The sequence below is a fragment of the Pipra filicauda genome, unplaced genomic scaffold, assembly GCF_003945595.2.
Source record: "Pipra filicauda isolate LSUMZ 115617 unplaced genomic scaffold, ASM394559v2 scaffold95_size2449627_pilon, whole genome shotgun sequence".
In the NCBI taxonomy this organism is placed as follows: Eukaryota; Metazoa; Chordata; class Aves; order Passeriformes; family Pipridae; genus Pipra; species Pipra filicauda.
Genome location: NW_024105153.1, coordinates 2,028,250 through 2,055,751, shown reverse-complemented (window position 1 = coordinate 2,055,751; position 27,502 = coordinate 2,028,250). Strand labels below are relative to the sequence as shown.

The 27,502-nt window shown below is 37.6% G+C and overlaps 1 protein-coding gene across 9 annotated transcripts in view; it reads left to right on the top strand.

The window, feature by feature from the left end:
- The window catches only part of LOC113988804 (activating transcription factor 7 interacting protein), an 86,073-nt gene extending 58,900 nt beyond the window's left edge, over positions 1-27,173 (top strand). For 7 of the 9 annotated variants that reach the window (XM_039391426.1, XM_027722738.2, XM_027722736.2 and 4 more), the window contains 5 exons: positions 11,360-11,438; positions 16,989-17,165; positions 18,109-18,294; positions 20,671-20,780; positions 22,214-27,173. In XM_039391426.1, the coding sequence (XP_039247360.1) occupies positions 11,360-11,438; positions 16,989-17,165; positions 18,109-18,294; positions 20,671-20,780; positions 22,214-22,630 (969 nt within the window). In that variant the 3' untranslated portion in view covers positions 22,631-27,173. The remainder of the gene's footprint in view (positions 1-11,359; positions 11,439-16,988; positions 17,166-18,108; positions 18,295-20,670; positions 20,781-22,213) is intronic. The other 2 variants (XM_039391424.1, XM_027722740.2) reach the window with 1 other exon arrangement.
- The last annotated feature ends 329 nt before the right edge of the window (positions 27,174-27,502 follow it).

Genomic DNA, 27,502 nt, shown 5'->3' with positions numbered 1-27,502 from the left:
AGTATAGTGTAATTCACGAGAAGTATGTCCTGTTCTTCCCCACTGAACCCTATCCAGATGTTTTTTTTGGTTTTAACTTCTTCAGAGTAGTAAATTGATCCTGTCATTAAATTTCTCATAGATCTTTACAGATTAGAAATTCTCAGGATAGTGGATATAGGAATAATAATTTTTGTCAGAGATTCTAACAAATAAGAGATCTTCCTGTAAATAAAAACAGAAAACTGATGATAGGAATCACAAGTTATGGTAGGTCCACTTTGGAAGAAGAAACAGTGAAGCGTTTAAACTTTTCCATTATATTAACTGAATGAAATAAGAATTGCTTTGTCCTTTTCAAATGTGTGTACACACGTGCACCACATGGTTTATCACACTAAGGACTTCACTGGAAGTGTTTATGTTGCTCAGCAATGGACAAAAAAGAGAAAAATCTCAGCTGAAATGACAGATTGACCATGATAAATTCTTTAATTCTGTGGAGAACTTCCTTGCTGGCATAGGCTTTCAAATATTGGATGAGATTTATCACTCTATTACAGTGTATAGTCTACACAGACACTGCTATAGTCTGCACAGAGGGCTTGATGTCTGAACTTCTGAGTTTTTATCTTGGCTGATAATGTTTGCCTTTGTGGCCTTGGGTAGGTTACTCATACTTAATGCATCCATTTTCCAAAATGTAAGACTAGCACAATCCTCCATTTTCTGATGGGTCATGTTAACAATTAAAAAGTTTTAAAAGTTGTGTAGTCATCTTGTGTATTATATTTACAGTCACTTTTATTTGCTGCTGTTACAATGATTGAGATCATTGATCAGATGTAATTGTTAATACAAAAATTATTTCTGCACAGTCCTGTACTTCCTTAGTTGCAACATTAATTTACAGCATCAATGACTAGAGGAAAGAAAGCATGGATCCAGAATTATAATTTTGTCAAGCCTAAAATAAATAGAAATGGTAAAGAAGTAATCCTTTCTAATGGCTAGATAGAAGAAAAAGTGAAAAAACAAAGGGCAAAAAGTTCTTACAATATGCAAGAACTTATTCTAGATATATAATCTAGGTATATATTTAGGGTAACACAGATTTCCAAATTTTAGGGATTCATAGAATCCATAATTCAGCCACACTGGCAAATTTAATTTCTTGTTTGAAGAAATTCAGCCTAAACTTTCACCAGGATGGGTATGTATTACTTTCCACCCCAAAAAATACTCCTGTCTTTTTCTCAGGTAGTTGCTTCTTCCAGCTTACTGGCATTGTACATTTATCCTGCAGAAACAAGTAAAGTATGTTGCCAGAAGACTATTCTTTTTTGTTCCCTCTTGCTGTGTACTGTGGTCATACTGAGCACATGCCCTGCTCTGGTCCTAACTGTATCTGGGTGACTTACTCTAACAGCATATTGCTGATGGCTTCGTTCTTTAATACAAATCTACTCAGTGATTGAAATAGAAAAAGAGAATATTTGGCCAATTTTGGCATGTCTCTGATTCTTTTTGATCATCATTTGGCTTCTAACTTAACTTCCATTCTGTTGGCATATAATTGGGTATTTTTGGATTCTCATTTGTTAAATTCTAATTCTGTTGGCACCAACTATACAGTGTCCTCTTGCTACCTTCAGTTTGAACCTGATGCTTCAAAGCTACTGACTGCAGTATTACTAGCTTCTGGTTTTTTGTATGGGAGAGGGGTTTTTTTAATGAGAAAAGCATTCCTAGTTTGAGCTGGAAGTATTGCTTCATAAGAACTGGGGTCCTTGTTCACTAAGCTTTCCGTTAATATTCGAATTAATTCTTATTAATGGAACATGTTTCTAACCTTCCAGAACTGAAAAATCTTTCTCCTGTTTCCCCTCCCACCTAAAGTGTTAAATGAATCTTTCCTACATGTATTTTGTTTCTAGAAAAACTGAAGCAGACAAACAGAATGGGTGTTTTGCTGCTTTTGTAAAGTCAATTTTGGGTGTGCGTACAGTAATACTGGGAGCAGGGGGTCAAGTTTCAAGTCAGTTTTATTCATTGCAGTACAGGTTATGCTTTGTGAACATCATGAATTGTACCAAAATGGACATGAATTGTACTCCTCAGTCACAGTATCAGCAGAGAACCTCAAACAGCAAGATAACAGTTTCCTTTTTTCCTATTATTTTCCCACTATAAGTGAACCTGGTTGGTGAACCACCCGGTTAAGTACAGTTTGTTTATCTAAACTTAAATTTAGACTTTGACTGTAAACTTGGTGCAAAATTGTTAATCATCATTTAAAATTCACTTTAAAAATCTGAATATAACAAATATTCTTTGAAAGAAATTTATCATCTATCACTCTTGAATTTTCTAATTAGATCTTTCCCTAAAATAAGACTATTTCAGTTGCCAAAAAAAAACCCCAGCACTTAATCTTGCCTAAATCAACTGAACTAATTTTTTAAGTACTGGCAGCTATGTTATTGATTAAATTCCATTTCCCTTGATGGGGATGACTGAAAACAGTGGGGAATGACTGGAACCTTAATAATACATCCATACATTTAGGTTTGCATCTCATTTTCATAATTCAGCTTCGGTAATAGTGATGTGAATCTAGGACTTGTTTTCTGTGTGTTTTCCTGTTAAGTTTGAAAATCTCGGCTGTTACTTCAAGGGGTACCCTAATTACTTTTTGTTTTTATGAATTTGGCACAATATCTGAGAGTATGTTAAATTTTCTTTAATCTCTGCATCTTTTCTGTACCGTGTGAAGAGCTCCTTTGTGCAGTGTCAAATACTTGAAGGCACTGAAAGGATGCTTTGAAATTGAATGTGTTTGGAGGTTTGTTGTGGTTTTAGTCTGGTATATTTGGTTATCCTGAACTGTACAGTTTCTCAGTAATTGCTGTTTAGGGGTCAGTATAGTCAGAGTTTCCGGTAAGCAGCTTGGAGATATGGTTTTACTGTACGACTGTTTCTCCTTTTGTGCATTCCTCTGTTTCTTGCTCCAAGAGGAGTGGCCACAGGGATGTGGGAGGGGGCATCTTACTATGTTTGTATTAGTCTGTTATTTTCACCTTTTCCTGCATACACAGAAATTTAAGAGTTGTTATTCAGTCCCAGACATTTTACCAACAGCCATTCCAGTGCCTGGGGTCCTAGAGTTGCATTTCTGAAGACATGACAAGCACTTTTAATGTATTGGGGTAAATATTATTGTTACAGAGGCAAAGGCATCTTTAATTATATAGCAAATCTTTAGAACGGTTTTTCAAGTATTTTAGTATGTATCCCAGTTATAGATACAGGATTTATATATATTATATATAATATATAAATAGAGCTATGGTATACTGAGAGAATCTATGAAAGCAGCTTTTATTATATTGTAACATAAAGTAAGAGTGAACAAATTTGAACAGTATTGGATGTGTTAAAAATGGCTGGCCTAAGTCAATCTTCAAGAGTGATTGCATCATATTTATTAAAGCACCAGGTCAGGTGAATAGTCTTTTTTTCCCCTGTTTCCTACTCCAGGTGCACCTTATCCTCTTATGGAGTAAACCATTTTTTCAGTCTAAATTTAAGCTGTGCATTTCACTTTTCAGCTAATATTAGTTTTTTAAATTGAAGTCTGCAGTGTGCTATCCATTTCCTGTTGTTTTTGACATACCTTGATTTGTTTGGTTGAACTACAGTTTAATTTAAGCTTTTTGCTGACTGTTGGAAATTCATCTGGTAAAACGTTAATAAAGTACATTTATAACTCCTATCCCCTTACTTTGCAATGTGTATTAAACTCTGTGAATGTCTCTTCGGAAATGTGAGCAAAGTAGATATGTCAGCTTACAGTTTATAAGTAGCTATTAATTCTATATTGTTGTAGCATTATTGATGAATATGTTTCCTTGCATTTCATGGTTTTGTCACTGAAAATAAATATATAAGTATGTATGTAAAATGGGCTACTTGACTTTTGTCTCTGACCCTGGGGTTATGTTTATGCTGTTTAAAATGCTACTAGCAAGGTGGAACCTTTGCCTGAGGCTAATTAGAAATCTAAATTATAAAGATGTTACCAGGATATCATGTAGCTGAATTGGATGACTGTTTTAAAGAACAAAATTAAGGTGAATCCATTCTTGTATGACTTTTAAAGTGATTCGTCTTTCCCTGCAACCATATCTGTGTTACCTAAACCACCCCCAGCTATTGAGAGCAGCTTTTAATGAATAAACATACTTGTGTGTTGTAGGCTTATTTGGGGCCAAAAAATTGAGAAAAATATTAAAACAGTCTAACTGATTATATCATTACCTCGGACATGGATAATAGCTTTTAAAAGCTGCATTAAACAAATCCAAAAAGTATTACAAATATATTTACTGTTGAGTAAGATGGTCTTCCACTATCCAAGATGGCCATCCCACATAATGCTGTTGGGAAACTGTCACTGGGCTTTGGGGAAACAAGGTAGATGTTTCACCTTCAAAGAGTAAGAACCAGTAAAGACACATGTGTGCACATGCACACATGTATGTATTTATTATATACCCTTTTAACTGTTTGATTAAGGAAAAAGCAAATCACAGCAGTAGAAAAGTACTGTTAGCATTGTGTCAAGTCTTTCTTTATAACTTTTAGTTGGAATTATGATTGCTAGCATCTAAAACCAGCTTTTCTGGCAACCAGTCTCTTATTTGTGTTCTTATTAATAGGGGTAGCTGAGGCATCCTCTGCTATTTGCACCAAAGAAATGAGAGGGTATATAATACTTAGGGGGTTACTGTGACTGGTTATTAATTTTTTCAGTGCTTGTACTGTTCTTGTTCTATAGAAAGTGTTGCACAGTACCAGTTAAGGGTACGGGGAATGCAGGAATCTTGTGAATACAATACGTAAAATGTCTGTTATAAGTATTTGAGTATTATACAAGTATGCAACCACACACTATCAAGACATGTATTGGAGCCCTGTGAAATCTTGTTTGTGTATACTATGATCTTGGTAAACTGCTCACTTCATTGCATTGTCATTTTCATTTTTATTTTGATAAGAGATGACAAATATATTTGGTACCTGGTTGAGTGGATTTTCATGACATCTTTGCAAGGCTGAAATAATTACTTCAATTTTTTGGGAGGTATTGCATTGGAAAAAATTACTGTTAAGAAATGATAATTCTGACATTGAACAGTCAGTGACTGAAATGTGCTCAAATATGTATAAAGAAGGTCATTTCCACAACTGCTTAGACTGTGCTTGAAATCTGTAGTTTTGTATATGGACGACTGAAAATGAAATATCAACCGTATAATTATGCATACAAACACAGTATTGCCACCCTCTCCACACACACATCATTCCCAAAACATATTTTTAACATCACTCCCCATAATTTAAGATTGATTTTGCTATTATATAACGCCTTGGTGCGTCATGTATTATTGTGGTGGTGTGATGCTTCATGGATTGTCTGTTCTACAACCTCCAGATTTTTTTCTAGTTTGTTGCAGTAGAAACTATTAATAATAAAATTGCTTGCACTGTGTCAGTGTGCCACACATAGTCTTCAGAATTTTGATCTTTGCTTAGTTTGCAATATATTTTTGTTGTTGCATTTTTTTCCCTTAATTTTTAACTTTTACATACTTAAACGTTCCTTTATGAAAAGCAGGTGGCATTACAATCAATAACATTGTTATCTCTATGTGATGAACTGAACTGTGGCGTTATATAATACCAAAATTTTAAAATCTTATACATCATATTTAAATAGAGAAGTGCATATGCAGAACTTTCTTCAAAATACCAACATGTAGCTTTTAGTTTTTCATGTGGTACAGTACATGTGCATGTTACCCAGCTGTTCAGTTTGAGTTTTAGAGATTTCTTTCCAAGTTTTCTACAGTAGTTTGCCATTGACGTATATATGCCGTGATGATGTAACTTCTTTCTATGTTAAATTTCACAGTTCTAGTTACAGTGAGAGATAACCTTCTTTTCTCAATATCATGGCTGCCATATGTGCTTTGACCTTTAAATCCCATCTCTTTTGTTGCATTTGTTATCCTTGTGGAATTGGAATAGCTCTTTTACAGACACCTACCCCTAGCATTTTTTCTTTCTCTTTCTTTTCAAATTCAAATGATGAATCAACCTAATTTGCAGCAGTAACGATCTGAAAGAGTTGCTGATTAGCAAAGCTATGGTGATATTCTTTCTCCCACTACAGTGTATTTTACAACAGTAAAATGCTTCAGCATGTGGAAAAAACATGTAATGATAGTAGCTTGTCTCAGTGTCCCTAGTTTTCTAGAGGTAGATGAGGAAACTGCTTCAGAATCACTTGAACACCAGAGACAGCCCTTCATGTTATTGTGAGGCTGATTCCTTTCTGATTCCCCTTTATTAATCTACTATTTGCTAGTGCGTAGGTTAATTATTAGATATTGCAGTCAATGACATAGAGGATATAATGACAGTCTTCCAAAAGAAGGAGGAAAGCTCTTAATTATAAAACATTTACATTGGTTTTATTGCAAATCTTAATTGTGACTTCAGGTGGCCCTATTCACTGCATTTATGCATTTTTTTACAAGTTCCAGGATTTTTATTACCTCTCAGAACCCTTCTTTTATAGTTATTTTTTTTTTAATTTTTATAATATCCCTATGACACTGGTCCCAGAAAGTCGATATATAATTATTTTCTTTCTCAAGGAAAACCGTATTATTCCTGCTTCTCCCCATAAGTATATCTTAACTTGTCGGTACATCTGTATCTCAGTATTTTCTTTAATTCTTAAAAAGAATGTGGTTGGGATTGGAAGAAAGCAGAGGTATGGTCTATGTGTATGCAGTAGAAAATGCATGGAATTGTGAGTATAGGTCATTTTTACTGATTGTTTGTAGAAAACTCTGAATTAAAGTGTAATTACTGAAATATGAATAGAGATTTTACATAAGTAATTAAAACAAAGTCTGTTTCTAGTAGTTTTTCATGGTAAAGAAAATCTGAAAATGGTTACTCAGAAGAATCAACACTATAGATCACTTTTGAGCAAGTTTTGCAACTAGAAATATCAGTTTCTAATATTATGTGAGAAAAAATGCAGAAATCTGAAAAGTTGGACTTATTTTATACCTCCTTTTCATTCTTTTGTTTTTCATATGCACTGTAGAGCAGTTTAAGCTTAACTGATGAAGAGGTGTTTAGAAGAGGTTATGACTTGGCATCTGTTTCAGCTCTTAGCAGCTTTCACTCAGATATTTGAAAGGGATGAGTATTTACTTTTTCAGTTTTGCCCTCTCTTCTAGGGTCTTTTAGTTGCTGCTTTCACAAGTTATGGGCTTGCTGTTAAAATATTTTTCCTTCACACTTGCCAAGTTAGATGCTTGCCTGGGGCATTTGGCACGCAAACAGATAGTTAGGTATTGGTAATGGCAGTAGGTGCAGACCTGACTTTGCAGGCTGAAGCAGCTGTGACAGAGGGGCTGCAATTTGACAAGATTTTCTTTAAAGAACACACTTTTCAAAACAGATCAAGATTGATAATTGAAGGGCCTTCTCTTTGGCGGGCTGGTTCAGGGGAGATGCACAACACAGAATAGCAAAGTAACTTTACAGTACACTTACCCCATCCTCCCATATTTGTGGTGGTGCATGCTCAGTTGCTGCTTGGCTGTTATTTTCTTTTCCCCTGCTATCTTTTTTCCTCCTCCTGCTTCCTTTTTTCACCTTTGTTTCTGCTCTTAATCATATCTTACAGTCCTCTTTCCCAGCTTCACCTCATGTTTCTGCCTTTCAACTCTCAAGTTTGCATGTGTCTTCTTGGACTGGATCTACGGTAGATTTCAGTATGAAATGTTCAGTTACAGCACACATTGCTTTCATGCAAAACATCTCAATTGCAAATTTAAGTTAACCTAGCTGAAGAATAAACATGAGACTATATTAAAATTAGGAAGTTAGGAAAATACGAAGACTTGTATTTTTCTTGTTTTCTTCCTAATATTTTTTCACATATATATATGTAAAACTCTGACAATCCAGAGTAGGATTTGTTAGGTTTAATTTTTAATTCCATTTTTAATTCACTTTTTTCATGGCATTGTTTTGTGTTAAGATTGTTACACTGCTGGCCGCCATATGAAAGCAGAAAGAAATTTAAATGAAGGCAGCTCAGATACAGTTGTGGTTAACTGGATGGTTCGGTCTATGATATTGCTACTTCCAGGCAGTACAAACTTTGCTCACCTGCTATGGATAAAACAGGTCCAAAATGGCAGTATGGCAGTATTTTAGAGGATTTCTACTTACTTGGAATTTAAGGGCATATACATTAAGATACATGAGCCATTCAGAAGGATGGAGGAGGGAGTTTGGTAGCTTACATTTCTTTTCAGTCTCACCGTAAACTTTTTTTCTGCTTGATTACTGGAAATTACCGAGATGCTATTGTAAACAGATTTAATGCGAATTGTGGTCTGTTTGGAGAGTGGTGAGCTGTTTCTGACAAATGATGAAAGGGTTGTTTGGGGGGTTGTGATTTTGGTTGCTTTGGTTGCTTTGCTTTGGTTTTGGTTTTGCATTTGTTTTTTGTAACTCTGGCATTTTAAATAGATACAAGTCACTTTATATTGATGTGGTTATTTTGTTTCTGTTTCAGCTTATTTGATATGCTAAAACGATTGAATCTCTTCTTAAGACTTGCTAGATATGTGAACTAAAGCACCAGGTATATGTTTGGGGTTCTCATTAAATTATTTCAATTATTTCATTAGTGTGACTGCACTGATGAAAAGGTGTTAAGATTTCATCATCTTACTCTTCTGCAGAGTTAATGTTGTTGGATTCCTGTGTTTGGAGATAACTAAAAAGTCATGGTAGACCAGAATGCTTTGACTTTGCTTCTCTGCTTTACCAGTTTCTATCCAAATGTCTGCTGAAATCTAAATTAGGAGTCAAAAGACTTGTTCCTGAATTTCCTTTTCATTCCTGGAGTTGAGATACCTACAGGTATCTGAAAACTGTGTGCCAACACTACAGAATATAGAAATGGATACTTCGCCTCCTTTTGAATGTAGGTGGATGCCTTTATGGCAGGCATAATTAGCAGTCTGTTTTGTGTGGGGATTACACCGTGCTCCCCTAGGTAGGAAACACAGTGTTCGGCATTTTTGGGTTTTCAAGTTTCCTTAAAATTTTCCTGTACCCCTATATTTCATTTGAGGGAACTGCATGGTTGGTGAACAAAGGGGGAATCTAGTCGGGGAGGCTGGGGAGTCAGGACTGCGTGGAGTGCTGTGTGTAAGGTACAGCATCTGCTTGGAGTAGCTGGAGTGTGTGCCCTGGAACTAGGACTGGGGGATGTACCACAGAGCACTGCTCAAAAGGCTGCCCTGCTGATCTGCAGCTTCTAGTGTGGGTTGCTGAAAGAATATAACTGCTTATGGATGGATAGCTCTTGATGATTGCTATCAGGGTCATTTAGTAGAAAACCTTGAATAGGGTGGCTGAATAAGAGAAGGTCTTTCTTCCTGAGAATTGCATGAATGAAACCTTGTCAGCTGATTTAATACATGCCTGTTTAACTAACTCAAGATTTTGGTGTTCCAGACACTTGGAAGCTCTAAGAACTTTATTGACTGGCACAGTCAAGTAAGGCTTCAAAACTGTTAGCTGTCACACAGAGTATTTTCCTAAGAATTTGTATTTCCTTGCAGAGGAAGAATTTAAAGGAAATTACTTCAGACTAATGTATTTTATAGTGGAAAGAAATTAATATCTTGGTGTTAGCTTTTTTCTTTTTCCAGTTCCTTATAAATCTCCCTCTCCATTTTTCAGTCTTCTTTCCCCTGGCAGAGAGAGCCATGGTTCAAAATACACATTGTTGACTGGGAAGATCATCAAGTTGGAATGAAATTCCTCTTGACTTAATGCTAGTCAGTTTATCATTGATTATTTTAATGTGCTTTTTATGGTTCAAGTGGATAAATCAGCTCATCATACTAAGAAAACTGAAGCTAGAAAGTATTTTAAATAGAAACCACTCAACAGAAGAATTCCATGGTTAATAATTCTGAAATATGTTTATGTATAGCAAAGATAAGAGATCTCTTCTATCACCTGTGAACATAAGTAGCTAGATATTTCTTACTTAAATTGTGTATCGTAGTTTATTAGCAGAATTTCATCAGTGGCAGCATCAGAACTTAAGGCAAGAAGAAATCAGACTGTAATAATGCATAATGAAGAGAACAATCACATCACACACTCCAAATTCAGTGACTGATAATTCATACACAGCTTTTGCTTGCATTTAGTTATCATATGATACCTCTTTTGCCTCTCAGAGCCTTGCCTGTGCGAGAATCGTCTTTTGGACCTCCTTAAAGGCTTAGTTTTACCCAAATGAAAGGTCATAGAGCAGACAATCTCTTCCACAAAACAAACCAACAACAACAACGAGGAAACCACAACTAATTTTTGCAGCAAGGAACTAGAATATCATTCAAGGTTTTTTCCTAGAAAGTATATTTAAAAACACAGAAATATATAGGATCTCCTCTGTATTTTTTTTATCACCTACAGGAAAATGTTGGTGTTCCCTTCAGTCTGAACAGCCAAGGGACAGCAGTTGATCCAGAAGATAAATCTTGTTTGATGGTCCTCTAAGGCTTTTTGTTATAACATTTAGTTTAAAAGATCCTTTTTATGCTAAAGGGATGGTTACATCTCTCTACTCATATGTAGAATTATATTATTCATGTGTAGAATAATAGAATGCTAAAATTTGTGCTAATGAGTGAGAAAGCAGTAATGAAATTACTGGATACAATTGGATTTTTCTGATTGCTTTTGATAAATTTTTAAGCATACAGGTTCCAGTGTAGCTTTCCCCTTTTCTTGTTGTGAAGTCATTGTCTTAATAACCACATAGGCCAGGCTGTCTCAAGATAAGTAATGTATTGTCCTGGTGACTGTTCTGTCAAAAGATTATACTACTACAGAGGAGAGCACAGATTACAACCAGATTAAAATGTTAAGCGTCATTGTTGAAGTATACCCTATAACAGCAAATTGTTAAGCATTTACCTGTAAAACAATATGCTACTAGTCATCAGGGTTTTTTACTCTTTACAAAGCTAAAAGTACTTTGATACTTGTTACTGCAGTACAGTCACGTGGTTATCACCTGTTCTTCAAGTCCTGGGATATTCGTCTGAAATTTCCTTCTTCTGTTCATTTTATCAGTTCCTTTCTAATAAGTATCAATTTTGAGACCTCTCCTTCTGAATGTTCAGTTTGTGTCCCTTTTCCACCTGTGTTCTCTGGATTTGCTTTTGCAAAATGAAGGAGTTTTGTCTTTCAGAGCGGGAAGGTCACAGGAAGTGAATCAGGAGGTGTCATTGATCTTACACTGGATGAAGAGGATGATAACTCTTCTCCAGGTAGGTGGAAGATATTTTGCTAACTGCAGGGGTAATTGAGCTACAAGTATTATTTCATCACGTGAATGACAGAAAGTAATTAACTTATGTTTCTGATTATAGTGTATTTTTTCCTTGGTGTTTCAGTTAAATACAACTGTTGTTAAAAAAATTGATAGGTGTTAAATAAAAGGAATTTTACTCATAGTCTGTAAGATTTTTACCTTTCCCTTAATTTAAGTATTGTTGCTATCTATTCTTAAATCTGTTAGGCTTGGAGAGTAATTTGAGGCATTTGAGTTCTTGATAATATTTTAGCAAGTTCTTCTAGATGTATTTCTTTTTTCTCTTTATTGATTAGTTAAAAGTTAAAGACCATTTAATTCTACAGTTGGTATTCAGGCATTAGATTACTACAGCTTCCAATCTTTTGTTTAACTACAACGCTTTGTTGCAAGGGTTTAAAGACCAAATGCAAATCTGTTGTTTGCTTTAGAACTGTATGCCAAGATCAGAGTAAATATAGTTGTGCTCTTATATCCTTTGGCAGTTTGGATGTACTTCATCTTCTAAAAGAATACCTTTCTTTTTTTTATAAGTCTTGCGTAAATTTAGGCAGATATAATTATAGCTAGCGTTGGATTAGTGAAGAATTATAGTACTTCAGAGAAGAAATAAGAGTCTGTGCTTAGACCATGTATTGTGCTGCCATCTTCACTGAAAAAAACCTATATTTCTGCTGTTGGAGATAATATTTTCTTTCTACATGGTCCCTAAATGCATGTCCCTGCACTGCATTCTGAAGTCCAACCACCAAGAGGTTTGATTCCTCTGGACAACCTCAGTAGCTCTTTCTCCAGCTAGTGCATTCAGGTTCTACACAAACATTCTTAATAGCTTAAATTGCTTTATTTGTATTACACAAATGTAGAAGATCATATTGGCATGTGGTAGCATTTCTTTCAGTGAGGAAGAAATCATAGCCACAGAATGGTGTGGGTTGGAAAGGACCTTAATAAAGATCATCTCATTCCAACCCCCCTGCCATGGGCATGAACACCTTCCACTAGACCAGGTTGTTCAGAGCCCCATCCAGCCTGACCTTGAACACTTCCATGTGATGTTATCACCAAAAGTGGAGTGCATGTGGTATACAAGTATTAGGGAAGCATCAGATAGCTGACCATTTGGTTCTTTATCAGTAGAGAATATGTGGTGCACACTGAATCGAGTATGAGCCAACAGTGTGTTCTCGTTTCAGTTTGAGTAATTACTCCTCCCATATTGACACTGGTGGGACCACAGCTGAAATACAGTGTCCAGTTTTGGCTCCCCCTTCCTTGAGCTCAGAAGAGTTGTGGTAGCACTGGAGAGGGACTCACAGATGGTGTCACGGTGGTGGAGGCCTGAAGTGTATGAGCTGTGAGAAGAGATCAACAGACATGGTGTGTTTGGCAAAGAGCAAAGCAAAAGACAACATAATAGTAGCCTACAACCACGTGGAGGATCATTACAAAGATGATGGAGCACAACTTCTCAGCAGAGCCATGAACTACGAGTTCAGGAGGTTCAAGCTGAGCTTGAGGGGAAAAGAAATCACCGTAGTGCAGCACAGAGCGATGGTAGAAGCTCCACTCTCAAAATGTTCTTAGGTTTCAGCAGGGCAAAACCACAAGCCATTTGAATTAGTGTTGGTGACAGTCCAACTTCAAGAAGAAATTGGACTACATGGCCACCAGAGGTCATTTTCAACCAGGATTTTGAATTGCTGAGTGGCAGAATAGCTCAGGCAATCAAGTTTTTACCACTGTCATCTCTTCTGAGTGTTAGTTCTCAAAAAGATAAAAAAGATGGTTGCCCTGGGATTGTGCAAGCCTGTCGGATAAGGTTAAGCTTCCCAGTCCTGCTTTAACATTCTATAAAAGACACTGAGCAGATAGATCTAAATGGATTTATGGTATGGTTTAAAGTTGTGTGTCACAGTATTGTAATGTATTTCAGCTAATCTTTTTCTATCAAAAGTAACATTTTCCAGAGAGTTTTTCTCTCCCTGATTGCATTAAGTAGATGTTCACAATTGCCATAAAAAATCAACACTGTGGTTGCATGTAAGATGCTTCTCTGGGTGGGAGTGCTACGGAGTTGTAGCTCAATTACAGTGTAGTAACTTAACTCCTCAGTTTCTTTGTTGGGGCTCAAGCCTATATCTTAAAAATTTCTCCAGTGGGATATTCTGTTCCCCTTAGTTGTCACATTTTAGAAAACTGCCCTTCCATTAGGAGGAAGGTTAGTGGGGTACTTCCAGGCTGGGTTAGCTCCTGTGTGTCTCTTCACTGCAAAGCAGAAGCTAGACTCTTACTGATAGTCTGAAACCGCGCAGATTAGTTCATGCTTAGAGTTTATGTGAGGAGTCAGTATCTTTTACATAAGCTGTAGAAACACAGGAACCAAAACCCTAGTAAAAGCTTGAGTTTCACAATGCAGTGAGAACAGATCACTAGGATTTTTGAGTAAGTTTCTTGGGAATGTGTTCTGATAATAATCAGGTTAGAGGAAGAGTACACTTCTGACAGCTTTTGCATAACCATATGTATCTGTATACCTTTGGCTAAATGTTTTTTTCCACTGCACTTTGTTTACAGCAAATGTGGAGCAAGTTTTATGTTGTTCTAGATTTATTGGTACACAGCCTCAAAACAGAAAATACCTAAAGCATTATGATGTTTTCTGCAGGAATATTAGTTCAGTATTAATTCAAGTAGAAGAGCAACACTTACATAGTGTTCTTGGGAACACTCAGATCCTGATTATTTTCTTTAAAGCATTGTCACCCACATATAAAGTAAACCCAATTAAATACCTTGTAAAAGGTATTTAAATAGATATTAATATCTACTAATATCTAATAAAACCTGATGTGTGCAAAAATTGTTAATGAAAATGTTGCGTAACCTTCAAGAAACAATGTTAATAATTTCTGTTCAGAACAATTGTCAGCCTTTCATCAGAGTAATCTGGATACTTTTCTGTCTGCAAGTATCTTATAATACTTGTATTTTGGACCTTGCTGTCCTTCTTATAAAATATTGATATAGCAGATGGCATCAAATTATTTTATAAGAATATTAAAACAATGAAGTGGCTTTGTGATCTAAGAAAGATATGTTCCACTTTATTTTGTAGGAAAAATTATTAAATACATAGTATCGGGGTTTTATTTTATAAGGTGTTTTATCTGATTAACAAATCTGTAGTTTCCTGGATGTTTTTTATTTTCTTATTCTTAAACATGGGTATGGCATGTTTGCTGTTCTGTAATCCCACTATGCCGGTTATGAATTAGTACAGTGTTTAAAATTCCTTCGTGCTATAACTGCAGCGTTGTAGGCCCAGTTTCTGATGTGGAAATTAGCCCCTTTTCCATTTTGTGTATTAGATTAGGAGTTTTGCTTACACCTTCAGTAGTAATGATTTCCATATTATGCTCATTTCCATAAATCAGATTTTTCCATCTCCTGTATGTCCATGTTTGTTATGAATATGATGCTGTGTTCATTTAATATTGGAACTGTTTCTTAATTACTTTAAACCTTAGTTCTGTGCTTACTATGCACCAAGTCTTCCTGTTTTCCTTGCTGTTTTTTTTATTTACATAGCCTTTGCCATTTGTTTCCATTTATTTAGCAAAGTCTAGATGATTATCTTTCATCGTTTCCTGTGGCTCATGCAATCCTGACCTAGTTTCCAGCGGCTGGAATGTCAGCAGGGTTCTTGATTTGTCAAGGATAAATGAACTTGCTCTGTGTGAGATTAAAAACAAAAGTAAAACTGAAAAAGCTCTCACATTTGTCCAGACTGACATTTTCCTAGGAAAAAACCCTACATTTTTACAGCAGTAGTGTGTCTGGGATTTTACTTGTTGGATTATAAGCACATCTTCTAAGTCATGACTAAGAATGCACCAATGTCACTTGAATTATTCAGCGGTAGTTGAAATGTGCATCAGTCTGTAAATATTTAAAGTAAACAGATGTGTGCATCTCTGTATGAATCTCTTCAGAATCAAGCAATTTGAACACTGGGACATTTTGCAAAAGAAGCTTGAACCAATCACAAGGCCTCTTAGTTGATGAAAGAGCAAGAAACATCTCACCTTCTGTTTTCAAATTGAGCATCCCTTTACTGCTCCTTTTATAGACTTTAAAAAAAGAAAGAAAATTTTATTTTGATCACATGGCTTCAGTGAAGTAACTTGGCTCTGGAGTCTACAGAAAGGTCTACAATTCATAGTGTTTTATTTTTGAGGTCTTGAATTTGGGGATATGGTTTAGGGGTGATTATGGCAGTGCTGGGTTGACAGTTAGACTAGATGGTCTTGAACGTCTCTTCCAACCTTGATGATTTTGTGATTCTGTAATTGCGTTTCATAGAATCCTGTAGCAGTTTCTGAAGGGTACTGCTACTTCAAGCTGTTGGTAGCTAGTGTTAAAGGCAGCTCGCTGAGACCATCAAAATTGTCTCAAACCACTAAAATCCACAAAATTTTGAGTTATGCTGCCATTAACCCTGTTCTTAATGTTTGAAATCTAGTTGGTATACTTAATTGCAAGTTTCAAAAAGGTGTTCTTCACTATATTGTTTTCTCAAGAGTAAAATGAGTATTGACGTATTTTTATATTACATGCTCTTTTACTAAATTAGTGGCTGCTGCATGTACAATTAGGGCAAATCTTTTTTGAATGAGTGCCCTTAAAACCTACTCATTTATCTTGTGCTTTTTAGCTCTTGATGGTGTCTTCTCTGCCCACTGTTAAACTCTAATCTAGTTGAACTATCCAGGCAAAAGCTTCTCAGTTCTTCTTTATTCAACTTACGCAGAGGCCTGATTAGATATGGACTTGCACCCTAATTAATATTTTATGTTGTCACAAATAAACTAAAGGAGGAAAAAATGTTGCTGTAGTAAACTACAGATACAGACACTATTTGTCACTTCTCACAAGTCAGTAAGTCACATTGAGGACGATGTCAATGTGAGAAAACAAATTTTCTTTATAAAGTTTTCTACAAATAATAAAGTGATTCCCCTTTTCAAGCAAATAGCATGAAAATTCAAAACAGCAACAAACAGGACTGACTAACAGATTGAACGAACAAAAGAGTCAGCAAATAACAAAAAGATATAAGCATCAAAGGTAGACAAGGCCTTTTAAAGGGTTTAGGATATCTTTTTTTTTAACAGAAACTTTTAAAGACTTTGGCATAGTGTTCCATTACATTCAGGTTTCCAAATTGCACTGAAATATGCAGACTTCATGATGATAGGATAGAACATAATGGAGTGAGGTGGGGGGAGATTACGATGATGAAAGTGAGGGGAGTTGAATGAATTTTCTGCAGATTTGTTTGCAGAATGAAAAGGTCAAAGAAATGTCATGCTCAGAAATATACTCACTAATCTGTAAATGGGGACAGGGGAAAGAGATTTTAAAACTCTGTGACGTTTAAAATTCTGATTCAGAAATTAAAATTTCTATTTGCTATTGTCTATAACTTTATTTTATTTTAAAGCAGATGGCAAGAAGCAGAAGCAGAACCAGACACCAGTTACAGGACTGAGCGTACCCACGCAGCCCTTGGCTCGACCCTTGCAGCCCAATTTGCCGCCTTTGCAACCAAACCCTGTGCAGCAGACAGGTGTGCCGACCAGTGGGCCTTCCCAGACCGCTATACATGTATTACCTACAGGTAACTTCATCTTACTTCATCACAGGGTGAATACAGGGGCTGATTTTTTCTTAGACTTGACTCTTGTGTGTTCTACATTGTGCTGATCTTTTCAAGTGAATATTCAGAATGTCTCGGTCACTTCTTAATCTTTCATTCTGGTCAGTTTCCCATAACTTTTTTTTTTCCCCAAAAAAAATTTTGAAGTAAAAGGGAAAAATAGTATTGTTGGTTTGGAAAGAATTCAGGATCAAATTAATTCCATGGGGAGGAAGAAATCCTACTAAGGGTGGTCACGGAAGTTATTAAATATCCTGTTACTTGTAAAAGTGAAGTAGAAAAAACCTGTAATAGCTGCCTTATACAAGTAATGGGGAAAAAATTTTATCAACATCACTCCTACATCTGTCCCTGTGCACTTGGCAGTTAATCCTTTTGGCAGAGTGAGTGGCAAGGCTGGCATTGAAGTTCAATCCCTAGATGAATATTATTTTGTCTGTAGTGTCATTAAGTTTTTCCCCTTTCTTTCTAACATAAAGAAACATAGATCCTCTTTTTTTTCCCCTTATTTTACTCTATTTTGCTGTATATGATTGTTGAAGATTAGTTGGTGCTGAAATTGTCTTATGACTGATCTGTTCTGCAGGCTCTTTGGTGGTGGGTTTTAGATTCTCCACCACTGTCCTTACATTCAGGACCTTTGGGAGCAGGGGAGGTATAATATTTATCTTTTCTGTTAGAAATTTGTATATATATTGACATTAACATTTCAGGTGAAAATACTGTATGTTTAGACTGTTTTCACTTTTCTTGCATTATCAAAATCAGATAGAATTTCACAGAGCCAGTTTTTATTTTACATGGCTCAGATGAGTCAGTTTTCCAAAGGAGATGTGTACTCTGGAATAGGCCTATAGCTTCATGTCATGGAATTCGATTCCAGGGTCTGTCTGTCTTTTTTCAGCTCCGACAACAGTGAATGTAACTCATCGGCCAGTGACTCAAACTGCTCCAAAGCTTCCTATACCAAGAACCCCTGCTAACCATCAGGTGGTCTATACCACTATTCCTGCACCACCAGCTCAGAATCCCGTAAGAGGAGCTGTCATGACAAATCCAGGTTTAAGGCCAGTCAACCCGCAGGCTGGAGGTAGGGGATGATTCCTTCCATGCACTTCTTACCGTGACACTACCACATGGATGTGGGATTTAGTTTTTTGGTTTGGGTTTGCTGTTTGGTCTCTTTACAATACTAGTCCAAGTTACAGAGGTTAAGGAGTTTTTTCCAGCTTACAGACCTGAGAAAAATCTTAGGCTACTAAGAAATTCCACCTGCAGCTATGTAAATAAAGAAAAACTGTATTTAAGTCATCTCAGGCACTAGCTCTGCCAATTAAAGCATCTCTGGATGACATACAGAGTACTTTACAAGGTAGCAGAAGGTAATGTGACTGGCACCATGTTCCATGGAAAGATGGAGACCATTCTTTTATTATGGTATAAGATTAAAACATATTTATATGTAGTAAATCATGTTCAATTTCCTGTATAAAAGTCACATTTCTCTCAGACATCTTAATATAATTCCTTACAAATCTCTATGTCCTGTGCCCGGCTGTCTCAGTTTAATGAGACTGAAGTGTTTGCTACAAAGGATGAGTTATGAGGAAGACCAAACTCCTCCCTCTAAGCAATTATAAATCCAAAATTAAGAGGCTCCAGTTGAGGAAATATGGAGAAAGAAAGATAACAACCCTTTATTAAAGGATATATGTGTATAGGCAGCACAACAAAAGAAAAAAAAACCCAAACAATCCTGCACCCAGAGTTCCCACCAAAAACAGTTCAGTACTTTTTGCCTTTTGGCTCAATTCTAACCACGGTCAGCAGGGGACGATGTTGGATCACTGGAGGGGCAGAGCCTGCGGTGCTCTGTGTTGGTCGGCAGGGGGCGGGTTATGTGAAGGGTTAATATTTGGATACTGGGTAGAGAGTTTTCACATATTATTAACAAAAAAAGCAATAATGTTTCTTGATTCCTTTTAGGTATCCTGAGTTTCCAGTGTTTGGTTCATTCTACCTTCTTCACTGTCTTTGTTATGCAGCTTTCAGAAATGGTGCTACTGATGTATATTGCTTTATATTATCATTGCAACAGTCTTTAGTGTGAGTAGATGCTTCCAGAGTAAGATCTCTACACCTTGTCTTTGAAAGACTGACTGTGAGAACCCATCCAAAGTGTTTTGCAAATTGCAGTTTTGTCCTTCTGCCTCAACTGAGTACTATGCCTATTAATAATGCTACATTTGTACTTTATATCTTATTAAGGCATTTCTGACCATCTTCAGATTATTGTAATTTCCTGAGACAGAACCACAGTCATACTAAACCAGTATACCTGATAGGATTCTCATAGATGAGAAACAGCCAGCTCAGGTGACTGTCTATCCTACAGGAGTTTGCACAGCTTCATCAGCTTCTTAGATAGATGTGCCAATACGAAAAAGATGTGAAGCATCTACCTAATGTTAAATGCTATTATTATAAAGTGCTAAGATTTAGTACTCTGAACTCCCTGCCTCAGAGTTGCAGATCATAGACTTCTGACACTCATCCCCTGTGATTGTAGCTTGGTGAGTATTTATATAGAGAAGAAATTGCCATTCAATAGCTGTGGTTTCCTGATATGTTTTGCTCTCTGAGCTTATCTTCTGGAATATTAGAACGCTTCCATCTCACAGAGATGTGGAACTCCTAGGGGGTGGTAGAGATTGCCCTGAAACTTGTATTTCTAGATGGAAATGGAGGGACACTCTAGGCAACCTGTAACAATGAGCAAAAGCTTTGAGTTCACAGAACATGTGTGTTCCAATAGTGAATAGATAAAGTGTTACTTAAGAGAATTAAATGTAGTATAAAATGAATGAAAACTTGGTAGCTTGCAAGAGTTTTGGATATTATGTACAAGGCTATAAAACTGCCTAGTTTATTTCTGCCAGTCAGGTCAATTTGCATTGGGAATGAATGAAATGGTGATGCCTGTGAGTAATATCCATCATGGTGTCTGTTCTTTGAGGGAGGACAAGCAGCTTGGACTGTGACTTACCTTTTTTGTTTTCAGTACCACCCATAGCACAGCTTTCTGAGTGGATATCATTCTGCTGCAGCAGCATTTATCTTTGCTTTTCTGAATCTCAAAGTGATGTTTTTCTTTCCATACTTAAGCTCCCTGTATCTCCCCCCCTTCCCCTCCCCACCCATTTCTTTCATGCTACAAATTATTAAAGCGACATCTGCCCCCTCTGCAAACATAAATACTTGCTCTCTTCTCACTTTTACAGCTTCAGGGGATGGGAGGTGATACTGTTGTTAGGCAGTGCTTCATCAGTCTGCTGGAAGCTTGAGGAGAGTGTGTCTGTCTGAAATTTGGTTTCATCCAGCTGAACCACGGAGTTGGTCTTCCAGTGTTCTGTTTAGCTGATTGTAATTATTGAATACTCAAAAGTATTCATTGTGCTTCTTACAGGTATGGCAGTGCGAATGCCTCAGACAACCTATGTCGTGAACAACGGGCTGACTCTCGGGTCTGGAGCACCTCAGCTGACAGTGCATCATCGACCGCCGCAAGCGCATGCTGTGAGTGGTGCTTTTGAAATTACTGGATGCAATTTACAGGCCTGTCTCTGCATTAGTACCTCTCAGATTGCTTCTTAGCGTGAACTGCAGAATAGTGATGTGCCTTCTAGACGCTTTTTTTTAGCCAGTTCACGTGCACAACACCACCCAATCACCTACAGCAACTTCTGCCCAGAATAGTAAAAGCTGTGCAACCTGTTAGTTTACCCTGGCCTTCTCCAAATCACCAGCAGTGCATATTGAAAAATAGTACATGAATTGTCTGCACGGACTTGTGGAGTCAAGGGTACAAAAGAACTGCTACTAAAAAACATTTAGTCATGGTTTGGCTATGAATTGGCTCACGAGCTTTTCAGTACAGCTGTTTGCAAAACTGAGGAAACAGAACAACATGCAAACGAGATCCCCAAGGTTGCCAATTCCCATATTTCAGAGGGTTTTTTTTAATCACTGTTGAGCGTGATTACTTCTACATTGACTCAAACCCCTTTTTGTAAGTATTTGAGAATTTTCTCTGACTCATTTCATTTCAAATCTGTTGCCTGCACACTCATTGTTGGGCAGTTGCATTACTTATGGTGTCCTGAAATGGTAAATATATTATCAAGAATGTGGCTTACCATTCTTTCAGTCTAAACACCATTCAACTTCATGCATTCTCCAGTGACAAATAATGAGACTAAATCCAGCCAATATCACAGAGAACACTTAAGATGCCAAAATCTACCTCAGATTCCAACCTGAAAGATCCTACGCTTGAAAAAATAACAAAATTTCATACTTATTGTAACCATGTTCCTAAATGCATCTTAACTAACATAAACAAGAGACCTAGGGCTGGTTTTGCAGTATAAAAAAGAAATATCATTGGAAAGAAATATTTTTTGCCCTTATTTCAAAATTTTCTGGAAACTGAGGCTGAGCTTTTGTGGTGAATTTAAGGGATAAAATCCATGTAGCACCATTAGCCTTTCTTCTGTTTGTGACTGAAAACCTGTCTGTTGAAAAGATGATGAGATGTCAGCTTAATGCACTGCCTGGGGTGTTTTGGGTAATGTGGGAACAGCAGCTCAAACGTAGATCGGCTCAAAGTCATTGTGAACCTGCCTGCTCAGTTATGGTAAAGAGCACAGTGTTCACTCCATCCTCTCTTGGCTGGGAAGCAAAGAGGATATAGGGAAATAACTGCAGCAATGATCAGTTGTAGAGCTAGGGATTTATATGTAAATAACCTAAGAATTTATGGCATCCTTGGTCCCACCCCTTCTCAACATTTGCTGCTGCTCCCTTGCCTCTGCACGCAGGACTGATAGTTGTGACGGCTGGATGATTGCAGGCTCATTTGCTTCCAGTTACCTGGGGAATGATGAATTAAGGCTCATTCCAACTGCTGTAAACTCTGACCTTTCCCTTGTTGCCCTTATGCTGCTTAGGAGCCACCACGCCCTGTACATCCTGCCCCACTTCCAGAGGCACCACAGCCACCACGTCTGCCCCCTGAAGCTGCCAGCACTTCTCCGCCTCAAAAGCCACAGCTGAAGCTGGCACGGGTACAGAGCCAGAATGGAATTGTGCTGTCATGGAGTGTCATGGAGGTGGACCGGAGCTGTGCCAATGTGGACAGTTACCATCTCTACGCCTACCACGAGGACCCAAGTGCCACTATGCCCTCCCAGTGGAAGAAGATCGGGGAAGTGAAGGCCCTCCCTCTCCCTATGGCATGCACTCTTACACAGTTCGTGTCTGGCAGCAAATACTACTTTGCAGTCCGGGCTAAGGACATCTATGGACGCTTTGGACCGTTCTGTGACCCCCAGTCCACAGATGTGATCTCTTCTCAGAGCAGTTAAACGGAGATCTTTGGAGCCTTTAAACCTGCCCTGGTACCAAGAATTACCCCAGTTTTGGGGGGAGTTGATCCCATGCATGTAATTCACTTTTAAATCCACTCTCTGCAGAATTATTTTAGACAGTTGTGTGATACACTACATGCATTCAGAACCAAAAGAAAAATAAAGTGTCACCTGCAGCAAGAGATCCTGTTTTTTCTGAATAGTTCATGTCATGGGCCATTTGAAACTTTCATTTTCGCTTCCATGACAGCTGTTCCATATAGATACCTACGTACCCTTTATCCAAGGGCATCCTGAATGCCTGGGATTCTGCTTCTGAGTGGGAACAAAATAGTAAATTACAGTTTGTCTGAAGCAAAACACACACATTTGTACTGGAAGATTGAGTGGTCTGGTCTTACTTTACAAACTGGAATGAACTCTCTGAGAGGAGGGAAGGGAACTTCTAGTCTGACCAGGAACCCATATGTATGTAAATTTGGAGGTGGTGGGGGGAAAAAAAAAATCACCCCACAACCTCCTACCTCTTATAAATAAGAACGCTCCTCTACTTTCACCATCCTCCCCCACTTGCCCTGGGAGCATTCCCAGGTCATATCTGACAGTGAATTGTAGAGCTGCATTCACACCTCTCTAGTTCAGACAGTTTCTCTGCCCCTCCCCTCATACATCTAGCCCTATTTTTTAGATTTATTTTGTGCCTTAAAGAATAATTTCAAAAATAAAATGTAGCCAGATACCTTGTGGTGTTCTTTTATTTGCTTGGAGTTATTTTTCCCTTTATCCTTCTAGTCTTTCACTAGTGCTCTTCATTTTCCAGGCCTGCAGTAATTATTATTTCTGTTAAGACCAGGAAGTGTAACATCTGCTGATGCTGAACTCGTTTTTATCTGCATTCTATCTGAGTATCACTCAACCCTTTCCTCACTGTAATTCTTGAGCAGTTGTTTTTGTCCTGTCAAGAATATTACAGTATACAGACAGTATTTTCCACCCGAGCCTTTCCCTGTTCTTTTGGGAAAGCTGTATGCTGCAATTCAGCCAAAGAAGAAACCTCTGTGGTGTGGCACTATGAAAGCTTCTGCCTGTTGGCACTCAGTTTGGATGTTCAGTGAGTACGGAAAGAGAAGTTGGCTTCCCAGTTGTCTTCTCTCTCTCAGCACCTGCCTGCCTCTGCAGAAAGCCAACACAGCCAAAGGAGTTTAGAAACTATTTTAGACACTGGCCTAAACCTTGTGAGTAATTGCAAATGTTAGTAGATGCTTTCATGATGCTTCTGAGCTGAGAAAAGAAAATTGGTGCATCTGCCCCGCTGTCGTTGACATGTTAAACTTGCTGTTTGCAGAGCCAAGTTGTAACTCACCTGGACAAGAAAGTGTATGTAAGGTTTTGATTTTGGCAATTTTCAGTTGCATTCCTGCCCAACAAAACCAAACAGTGGGTTTAGAGGGGAAAGATTCTTTTTTTTTAATCCATCGTATAGCAAAGGTGCAGAATATAATATTTTTTCATTTTGATGCCCTTTTTCTTGCCACCAACATTTTGAAGTGTAAAGCAACGTTGAAAAAGTGTCAGAAAAATTAAATCCCAAAACAGGACTGGTGAAATATACTATGAGATTATGGGTTCTTTAGTTATGTTCCTTTTGAGAACTTTTAACACTGAAAGAAATGTCATTGTATACTTTCGTCTGGTTTACTGCTTTCCATGTAGCTGGGATTGTCACTTTGTCAAGTAAGCAACAGCTATTCTCGGTATGGAAACTTGCATTTAAAGTATAGCAGTTCTGTTGATTTGGGCAACCAAAAATTCTGCTAAATCCAAGTATCATCAGAGAAGGTTCACACCAGCTCTCATGTAGGAACAATTTTATCTGAACTACAGCTCTCCCTGTATTTCTGGTGCCAATAATCAAAAATGCCTTGAATTTTTCTATGTTTAATTAATTTTTTGTCTGCCTATTTCAAGGAATAATTACTTAATAATGCATTTAGTCTATTTAGTCTAAAGTGGGGTTCTTATAAAGCCAGTTCTGTAGTAGAGGGTTAGAGCAGTTCTTTCCAGTTGATGGCTGTCAAGTCCTGCTTGGGCAATTTTTTTTTTAATGTGTCTTTTGAGGTTGTACCAAAGAGCCCTTGGCCATATCAGTACAATGAAGTTTTACAGTTTTAAAATTAGACTACAGCCTGGAATTTATGCACTTATTTGTGATTCCAGCCCAAACAATAAATGAGCTTTTCTATAGTTTGTGCTTGCATTTAGATCTTGGTTTTAGGTTTGTCTTGTTTGGGAAAGGCAGGGGGTGCGGGCCCTGCGTTAGAATTTTTTCTTTCCTTCAGTGAGGTATTATTAGGGATGGTCTGGCATTCTGTTTGGAGGTTTTCCAGGTTGCATCCTTAGAGAAAGAAGACTCACCTTTATTTACTCCAGATGTAGTTCTTCACTGAACTGATTGTGAAAACTGGCTTCTGGCTTAACAGACCCCTTATGCTACCAAACACGGGTATTGCTTAGTTCCTTACCTCATGGCACTTACCCCATGTGGTGGAGTGGCTGGTTATTTTATTATCCTTTACCTCCTAGAAAGAATGAAGCTACTGAGAAACTAAATTTCTGCTAGCAACAAACAATCAGAAGTAATTTGTTTCATTTATTAGAATTTATTTGGAAGTATTACCAGAATATTCAGGAACACTCATTACAGGTCTGTTACTACTGTGTCTCTAGACTGGTCTCTTCATTAGCATCAATTGCTTGAGCCTTCCAGTAATCCACTTTTAAATATGCTAAAAAACTGTATATGGCTTTTAAGTGGAAGAGTTGGTTTTAGTTTCTTCTCTGCACTTGATGCAAGGTTTTCCATCTGACTTTCAGTAGCCTGGTATAAAGTTGTTCCTGATTGTGTGTTTTGCTGCTGCCTCTGGGTACACAACATTTCCGCAGTACTGCCCTGGATTTAGTTTCCCATGTTTTAGCAAACACAGCACTGATTCTGCAGCTGTGTTTTCCACCATTATTTACTTTCTGGTGTGTTTTAGGTTTTGGTTGTGTGTCACAACAGCCTCTCATTGTCCAGGCTGAATGTAATTTGAGTTAGTACATCTACTTGTAGAGGAGCCCTGCTGTGCAGTGCTGATGGCAAAATGCCATTCCTGTCCACTGCATTTCTCCTAGTTGCAGCTCCACTGGCCTCTTTTATTTTGCTCTATGTCTAAAAAAGCTTTGTTGCATACAAAAAACTAAAGCCGTGGAGGGGGCAGACTGCAAGTGTAGCATCTGTACTGCGCCTGCAGTGGCAGCTTCAGAAAGCACAAGGGTGCAGAGGCAGGTTCCCCTCAGCCTGTAATTATTTCTGCCTGTAATTATTTCCATGCTCTGAGCAGCTTCCCTAGGAGTAGCAGTTGGGCTTAGACTTTGCTCCTTTGAATTATTTGTACTACCTTTGGCCATGTTAGATCACTGAGCACAAGCACTGAGACACTCACCCATTCCCAAGTTTTTTAGCACTAGACTGGAAACACCCATGGTGTTTTCCCTGTAAAATTAAGGGGTCTTACCCTGCTTCCTTGGAAAACGAAGGCAAAACCCCTTGTGCCTTCACTGGGAGCATGATTGGACCAAGTAGTAGAATCCGAACACCATTTTGTACTGTAACAAAAACAGTCACTTCAGCCCACCCTTCATGCTGTTTGTCTTAAATGTCCAATAAATTAAAATCTGTATTGTATGTAGGAATGAGTCATGTTTGTTGCTGCTCCCTAAACAGCCATTCCCCAGGATGAGTATTGCATACACTGTAAAAAATCAAGCTGTGATTCTGCCTTCTTATAAACTCTTTTGAGTATTTTCCTTTAGTCAAAAATATCTATGCAGATATTTTAAATAGAAGCTTGATATATTAAATATATATTTTTTTAGTTTTGCTGATTTGGGTTGGGCTGGGCATTGTATGAAAACACTGGAGGGAGAGGAGTTCAAATGACACTGAGCCAGCCCTGCTACCCAACTCTGTATTCCCTTAAAAACATCTTCTGAGGGGAGAAGGAAAATAATAAGGATAGCTAGGAGAAAGCAAATGAATGATTTTTCCTTTTCATTCCTTTTAAGTTAAAAATGCATCTTTATTTCTTATCATCATTATGCAGGCTGAGTATTCTTTTCTTCTCTTTTATATACATATACACATGCATATATATATACATATATATATATTTGAAGTGCTGTCTTAATGAATTGTAGTTGTAAATAAGATAACTGGGTAGTAGCTGTTTGGGGAGTCCTCTTCAGCTTTAGTAATTTATTGACTATTGGGAGTCAAACATGCAAAATCCTTTTTTGGGAAACTCCACATCTGATTTCTTGTTCTGTTTTGCAGCTGGACTTGTAAATACAAAAAACCTAATTTAATGTCCAATTTAAACTGGGCAGTTGCCAGCTCTCCCCATATTGTAGATTAGTGTGTGTCTGTATTAATTGTAGTGGAGTTTTGTCTGACAAGCCTGAAATTTATACTTTGAAATAAACTTTTGGGTTTTTAACATTTTGAGTCATCTGTGCTTAGTTCCTGACACCTCAGGAGACAACTCTCTCAAAAAAGAGCCCAAAGCCTGCTCTTCCTCTTCACCTCTTAAGAGGTGGCTCCTCTTAAGCCACTTTGCTTAAGTAACACTGAGCCACAATAGTTTGGCTCTTTGTCATTCCCAGGGAAGCAACTGCATGGTGCTGCCCTCACAGAAGCAAGAAACAAAAGCATGCTGTAACTTCTGGAAAGCCGCCTTGCATGCACTTCTGCAAAGCTTGGACAGACAAAATCAAGTAACCTGCTCCCCAGAGTTGCCCCAGAGGGATACAGGAATGGAAACCCAATTG